Source organism: Papaver somniferum, chromosome 7 (genome assembly GCF_003573695.1).
Source record: "Papaver somniferum cultivar HN1 chromosome 7, ASM357369v1, whole genome shotgun sequence".
Lineage (NCBI taxonomy): Eukaryota > Viridiplantae > Streptophyta > Magnoliopsida > Ranunculales > Papaveraceae > Papaver > Papaver somniferum.
The window spans coordinates 12,613,686-12,621,370 of record NC_039364.1 but is presented as its reverse complement, the minus strand read 5'-3'; the positions used below and the strand labels follow the sequence as shown (position 1 = coordinate 12,621,370).

The following is a 7,685-nucleotide window of genomic DNA, read 5'->3' as shown; positions in this document are numbered from 1 at the left end:
GAATACCAATTTCGATTGGTTGATATGTGTCTTTTGGAGAAAATAAAGAAATCGTAGTCGTTTTTCTATGTAGAAAAAAAAACAATATTTTTTGGTTGATGAAGATTTCTTTGAAGGAATAGAAATCAAAAACCAAAATTGGCTAAAAATACTTAGAATGCCAATTTTACATCTCATTATAGAGAATTTATGGAGCTTGGTCAAACGATATATCTAACGACTGAAAAAAAATATCGTTTGTTATGGAAAATCCATTGTGTGGTAAAAGAATGGATTTTGTAAAGAATAGAAACCAAATGCAAATCACATGATCATTGTCCAATGGATAAAGATACCAATATTAACTGACGGGAGATTTTTCAACCATGCACATGATTTGTTACCGTAAAAATAATTAGATTATGGTAACATCAATTTTTGGTAACTGTAAACCATCTTTTCTAAGATTGACAAGACTTTAACCGTATTATAGATTTTTTTGTTAAAGATAGAAATCAATATATGCTATCGTCATGTAATTATCGACAAAAATTAGCATAATTTGCAGCTTTTAAGGAATTCCGTATTCGGCATCTTTTGTGGTTGCAACCAACAAACTTCGAAAATAACCATCCGTGGTTTGTGCAATATTCGAAGACATCAAATCCATCGGCAAAAATATACCGCCTATCTAAAGGATACCCGCAATGGTTTTAGACCATCTTGGTGGACTCATAAATATGAATCCGGTTATTGTTAGCAAGACAAAACGATAACGCGCCGAGCAGGACAACTTAAATTGACTTGAGAATCAATCATGTAAAACACTATCTAAAGTTGCTAGGCACATAAATTGTACACCAAAAAAATAAAATAAAATAATCAAAAAAAAAAAGCATCAAAGTACTCTTGTACGATAGATAGAGGTTCACGGGTTTGATCAAAAGTTTAAACCCGTTCGGGTCATCACTTTGTTGGATCATATATTCATATCCTGGCAACATTATAACAATCAGTTAAAACTTAAAAGAAAAAGCCGAGTTGAAGACGGATAATAATGAAAGTGCGGGAAAAGAAGAAGAAAAAAAACATCCTTATTTATACCGTCGGCTTCATATATCCATTATTTTTCTTTATGGTATCGATCTCTCGGAATCGCTTATTGCTATTAGTAGAAGCTCGGTGATTAGAGCTACGTACTAATGAAGTATTGTAAAATAGAAAAAGAGGATAAGAAGACACAAAGTAAAGGAAAAAGGTAGAAAGAGTTTTCATTCTAATGAGTACCATAGACTAACATTAGAACCTCTATTTAAAGGGTTAGACACAAAGACATGATTACACGTTTATAACAAGAGCGTACGTCACAAATAAATCAGGAATTTATCATGGGCCAATTTGTCTTTTTCATGGGCCTGTTTTAGAATGTCCATTATCAGGCCGGCACGGCACGGCCATGCTCCCATCACAACCTAGTTCCCACAAATAGACCAGTGTAAGTACAGGACAACACTTGAGAGACAATTCTAATAATTTTCTCTTCTCAATATTCCTCTCCTCCTACTTTCCTTGACTTTTGGTCCGTCGACCCCACATTACCGCCTTTGTAACATTCTTTTATGCAATGAGAACATAACGAGAATATAAAAAATGGGGTCTACAGAATCTACGGGGTTGGAACCGTATACCATACGTATATACAGCAAGTAAATTAATTAATTAATTGATAATCTCTCTGTCCGTCTCTCCCTGATAATAAACTGCTGTGTTGCTGACCCTTTCTTCCCATTGATAGACCAAGACGACGACGAAGACGAACAAGAAGAAAGAACGGTCTAGGGTTCATAAACCAGGTATTTTTCCTTTTTTTAAAAAAATTTGTGTAGATTATTAGATCCGAAATTAGCTGTGATTGATTTATTGGCCAACGGCCTGATGTCAAGAAATTCTTCAAAAAAGCTCCATTGAATCGATTAATCAAGAATTTAGAATCAGTTTTCTTGTTTTATGCGGATTTCATGAAATTGAGATATAGAGGGTTTTTTTTCTTCTAGTAAAACCTCATAAAATTGATGGAACCAGGTCAAATTTATCTTTAATTTCTGACAAAGTTAATTTTGAAACTGTTATTTGGAATTCAAAAAAAAAAAAAGTTCTATAATAGTAGCAGCTCAGGATCAGATCAGGTTGTTGAATGGTATATGTAGGATTTACCGGTGATGACCTTGAGACAAGGAGAGAAGAAAAGGAGAAGAGATTAAAGAAAGATGGTGGTGCTTAAACCTTAAGCTAGAATAAGCAATTTAAAATGACCAAAATGCCCTTGTATTTCTTTCCCACTACTGTTGAACATGCATGTGAGGTGGTGGTCATCATCATCTACTTTGTTTATTTATCTTTTAAGATACGGGTTTGTTTGTTTAACTTAAATCTTTAATATTAAGTTAGATTGTGGTTGCGATAATTTTTAATGATTTCAAATTCAATCGAGTAGTTTTACATTATTGCTTAGAATAATCGTATGAGTTTTCTCTCTTTTGACTTTGTGAAGGGTTTGTGTGTATTTGCTTTTGGTGATTGGTATAGGTGGAAGGAAGAAAACAAAGTGGAAGGGTGTTTTGAAAGGTTGTTTATATGTCCGAAGACTTTTTTAAAGGTTTGTATTGGGTATAATGGAAGTTTAAATCATTAGACTGTTTGTTGGTGCCGAATAAGGCAAAGAAAATGTTTGTTGGTGTGGATTAAGGCAAGAAAAAGAAAATTATTCGTTCAAAGCGATAAGAGATGTAATAAGTGCATGAATTGAGAGGTTTTAAGACCGGCTTTTGTTTTGCTGATGGGTTTGGAAGAATTTTGGATATGGAGTTCTATTGTCATGTTAGAATGTTCTGAAAAACAAGTTTGTTTATATCTTAGTTGTAGAGAAAGAAAAGAATTTTATATATACAAGTGATTTAGGGATTTTGCTGGCGGGTTTCAATGGATGAAGAGTCCAATTCGTGGATTAGGAGGGTGAAATACTCTCATACGGTTTGTCATAGATTGGATTCGTCGAGTTTGCATACGAGTCCTATCACACGGCAGGCGAATCGAGAAGCTGGATTGAAATCTAGGCCAACACCAACTACTACGGTTGATTATGTTAAACCAAGTCATTATACTAGTCCAATTGTTCGTAATCCGAATACCAACAAGTTAAGGGCGGTATCACCTCACCCTGAAATCAGTATTTCGGATGCGTTTAAGGAAGCTCGGAAGTCTCGGAAGAGGTTCTCAACTCCATTACCTCGATCTAGAACGCCGGAGAAGAGAGGTTTGGGGAAATTTCTTCGTCAAAATTCAAATGAGAGCCATGCTTCTGATTGTGCATCCCCATCAGGTGCGAAATCTTTTGGTCACTTTTCTTCTCCGAAGCATATTGAGAAAACTAAGAGTAGGAAAGATTCTTGGACAAAGTATTTTGATAATAAAGGGGGAAAGGTTATGGCCATTGAAATGGACGATGAATTGAATATCGATCTCTCAAAATTGTTCCTTGGACATAGGTTTGCCTGTGGAGCAAATAGTCGACTTTACCACGGTGTATATAAGGATCAGCCTGTTGCAGTTAAAATTATCAGGCAGTCCGATGATGAAGAAAATGCAGATATGGCAGCTCGACTAGAAAAACAGTTCGAGAGGGAAGTCAGTCTTCTGTCACATCTCCACCATCAAAATATAATAGAGGTAATCAACCCTGTTTTCACCTAACTCTGTTCTTCCTTTCCAATAAGCATCCTTTACTGTTCTCATCTTATAAAGCCGTCTTTACTTGACCGTCTTCGTCTTTTTCAGACAAATTTTGTATTCCATTGAGGTCAATTGACTTAACCTTAACATGGCTTGGTCCCAAGGATTTGTATTTCGTGTGGGGTTTGCTGTATTGCTCTATCTGACTAATTATTGTTCTACTTAGCAAATTCACCTCATTAACTGATGAAAGGGAAAATAGATTGTGGTTGTCCTGACTGGATTAGTTTTTTTTAATGATATATAGCAATAACTAATGACGATTTAGTTATCAACATTTGTAATTCAGATGGGTTGTTTTGTACTAGTGATATATAGCAATAACTGTGTAATAAGTGACAGATTTAGATGGCTACTATATGGATCTGTTAATGAAGTTTTTGATCTGTTAATGTAGTTGGTTGCCGCAAGTAAAAATCCTCCAGTATTCTGTATCATCACTGAATATCTAGCCGGGGGCTCATTGAGGGCGTTCATGCACAAACTTGAACACAAAAATCTTCCTTTTGAGAAAGTCATCAGTATTGCTCTAGATATTGCACGAGGAATGGAATTCTTACACTCACAAGGTGTTGTTCATAGAGACCTTAAACCTGAGAATCTCATTTTTGATCAAGATAACCAGGTGAAGATTGTTGACTTCGGAATTGCGTGCAAGGAGGCATATTGTGATTCTTTGGCAGATGATGCGGGTACTTACCGCTGGATGGCACCTGAAATGATCAAGCGAAAATCCCATGGGCGAAAAGTCGATGTGTACAGCTTTGGACTGGTCCTATGGGAGATGGTTGCCGGAACAATTCCTTTTGATGATAAGACACCCATCCAGGCAGCTTTTGCTGTAGTAAATAAGGTATGATTCCCTGCCATGGCGTTCTTTTTCTTTTAGATTGCACCCACAGACATCAAATATATACCTTTTTCGTTTTCGAATGCTCTTAAACATGTTTATAGGGTTTTGGAAGCCTTGATCCTGGATTTAAAATGTCATCTTTATTGAATATTTCGGTTAGTAATAAAACCTAGGAATATGCTAGCCTCACAGTCTAAAATACGCAAAGCAGGCGGATGAGATACTTAAGAAAATGACAAATCTTGATTTTGTATTCGGTTATCCCATAAGGATAACTGCCCAGAAAACTTGATGACACAAGGTCCAGAGTCTCAAATCAACTTAATGTTCTGCTTGTTTATTTACTTAAATATCCTGTCTTTGACATTTGAGATATCCAGTACAAGTACCAATCTGAGTTTCAAATAAAAAGAGGGGATATCGTTCTGTACCACAGAAATATTTCATCCGCATCTTCTTAACATTATTATGTTGTGTTCTGTTAGTAAGCCTTTTTATTGTTAGTTGAATTGGCTTCGAGGATGGATAATCTATCTCCGTGTCCTTTAACATTCACCGATAAGATATATGTTTTGTTTGTTTGTAACTTGTAAACCCATAAATGGTAATTGAGAAACCTCCTACCAGGGTTTGTTCTTGACGCCTCTAGAACTGGGTTACTTTACTCAAACAATGCAAACTCACCATTGATGAGGAAATCTTACATTTATGTGGTTGTTTAAGAAACTCGAGTATGTTCGACTTCTAACTGAGGGCAAATTTGGAAATTGCTCAGAAGCTGAGACCTATTATTCCCAAGGATTGTCCACCTTCATTACGAGATCTGATCGAGCACTGTTGGACTTCAGCTCCAGAGAAAAGGCCCGAGTTTTGGCAGATTGTGAAGGTTTTGGAGCAGTTCGAAACCTCTCTCGCTCAAGATGGAACCGTGCACCTGATTCGAAGCTCAACCTCAGACGACCACAAGAAAGGGCTTCTTCATTGGATACATAAGCTTGGACATCATCATTCTCATCACAGCAGTCACGACGCTTCACAAACGGCCAAACCAAAAATTCCATGATGTGTTTTTGCTGCACGTATCCTGGCGCTTTTGTTCTGCACCAGGTTTACATTGTAATTAAAATGTTTTCATTTTTTTGACTCCTTTTGTTTGATTTTCTCACACAATTTCACCAAGTAAATAGATGTGCACACGCTGTTGTCTTTTTTCACGAATAGATCATGTAAGAAGAGGATGACTCTGATTATCATGATTATCGATCTATAGGTTCAGCATGTTCTTTATAGGAGAAAATGCTGGTTGGTCTTGGCGTTGTCGTTTGTCGAGTTCAGTATTTCTTGCATCACGATGAGCTGTGATGAGTGCATTTTTTGGAACATCCTTCTCATTTGCGCGAAAACGAACAACCACTGATTTGACAGATGGTTCACCATAGGAGAAGGGTGCTCGTGAAGGAAAAAAGATAGCAGCTGCCTGAGCACCAAATAAGGTTGTTGACTTCGGTTGCCTTCTTGATTCTTGTATATACTACTTTTTAGATAACCGCCACCTGAGCACCAAAAATGATGGCAAGAAGTATATAGATGTTGTTAATCGTTCTCCATGATGAATAATTATGCACTTTCACATGTCTTCCTTGAGTCTTTTTTGACATTGGGATTTAAGTGATCCATTTAGAACAAGATGAACAAAACAAGAAGAAAATGTTCTTGCAAACACCGGATTTAAAACCACAGACCCATTTAACTTGACAAGTGACGGATGAATTCTACTTTGCTTCAGTATGGGTGCACCATTTATATAGTTTAGTGCAGAGGAAAAAGAAAGTAAATGCAGTATTAAATCTTTTATAATAGGGAATAAATGTTTTGATTTCCGTATCTAAAAGATTTTGGAGAGAATTAAAATGGTGGGATATACTCATCATGAGTAAATGTTGTAAAGTCGGATGTCCTTGTAGCATAGTGGTAGCTGACGATGTCGTTGTAGTGCCGTGTTAAAGTCATTGCAGGTGGCAAAGAATTTGGGCCATGAACTTTGCCGATCAAAAAACATGTATTCGGGGGGAGTATGTGCCGGTTTTCACCTCAACCATACTTACTCTAATTCATTACGGATTTCAAAGTTGCCATTCACATTTAATCCATCGTCCAACGGATTTGCATCCAATAAATGCACAGATGGACGGGTTGGATGAGGATAATCCAATTAATTTGCTTTATAATTCAAATATAATGACTCCATCAATCCATACCTGTAAATGAAGGATACCTGGGTCTTTTCTAAACAAAGAATTAGCCAATATGTGTGCTTTAAACACCACAACACCATGTTACTGTTTTGTTACAAACACAAGATATCACCATGTCATGACCTCCCTGAGAAAGTTTCCCAAGGAAAAACGTTGCACATAATATAATTAAGACAATTCATTTGTGTTTACCGTTCCTGAAGTCAAAAACATGCTAATAAGCTTAGACGTAGTCATATCTGAAATCAAAAACATGCTAATAATCTTAGATGTAAACATACTTGAATCTACTTCGACATGTCCCCTCAAAAATATCAATTTATATTCTAATGGGTATCGATGTCCAGCGGATTTTTAAGGTTGTGCCTGGACCTAAACCGTAATCCGTTTGAATTCCAAAAATCTAATCCATTAACGAACGATTCAGGCACCCACCAGCAAAGCACTATTGGTCATGGTCGAATTCACGAATTCCGGGCCAAATGCACACTCCAAAACATGTACTACATTGGTGAAGTCTTTGGGCTGTGAACTTTACTGATCAAAATCCTGTAGTACAATGGTGAAGTACCTATGGGTGAGGAACGTTATTGATAAATAAGTTATAGTGATAAAGTTTTTGGGTGATTGAATTTTAAAGATTAAAGATAACTTGTAGTCTAATAATTTTTTGCCTTTAAATTTTTGACTTGGCTAATGCTTAGGGAGAAATATAAAACGCAAAATATACAAGAGATTATAATTTTAACTGGGTCAACTGCCACATAACTCATCTCGATATAAGTCTAATGGGTATGTACATGATCATT

At 36.3% G+C, this 7,685-nt stretch overlaps 1 protein-coding gene across 2 annotated transcripts; it reads left to right on the top strand.

Moving 5' to 3' along the window:
• Nucleotides 1-1,676: 1,676 nt before the first annotated feature.
• On the top strand, nucleotides 1,677-5,835 carry LOC113295683 (serine/threonine-protein kinase HT1-like). 2 transcript variants are annotated; one of them, XM_026544009.1, is made up of 4 exons: nucleotides 1,677-1,832; nucleotides 2,566-3,705; nucleotides 4,166-4,621; nucleotides 5,249-5,361. In XM_026544009.1, exons 2-4 carry the CDS (start codon nucleotides 2,959-2,961, stop codon nucleotides 5,309-5,311), a joined length of 1,266 nt encoding a protein of 421 aa, XP_026399794.1. In that variant the 5' UTR covers nucleotides 1,677-1,832; nucleotides 2,566-2,958; the 3' UTR covers nucleotides 5,312-5,361. The 2 variants fall into 2 exon arrangements, with proteins under 2 accessions (XP_026399794.1, XP_026399793.1); XM_026544008.1 differs by lacking the exon at nucleotides 5,249-5,361 and adding an exon at nucleotides 5,397-5,835 and having other exon boundaries at nucleotides 1,679-1,832.
• Nucleotides 5,836-7,685: the final 1,850 nt, after the last annotated feature.

Excerpts from the sequence above, each read along its gene's own strand:
- LOC113295683 (XM_026544008.1), top strand. The coding sequence starts at position 2,959 with ATGGATGAAGAGTCCAATTCGTGGATTAGGAGGGTGAAATACTCTCAT. Across the intron at positions 3,706-4,165 it reads ACCATCAAAATATAATAGAG|TTGGTTGCCGCAAGTAAAAA; the intron begins GTAATCAACCCT and ends CTGTTAATGTAG. Across the intron at positions 4,622-5,396 it reads CTTTTGCTGTAGTAAATAAG|AAGCTGAGACCTATTATTCC; the intron begins GTATGATTCCCT and ends GAAATTGCTCAG.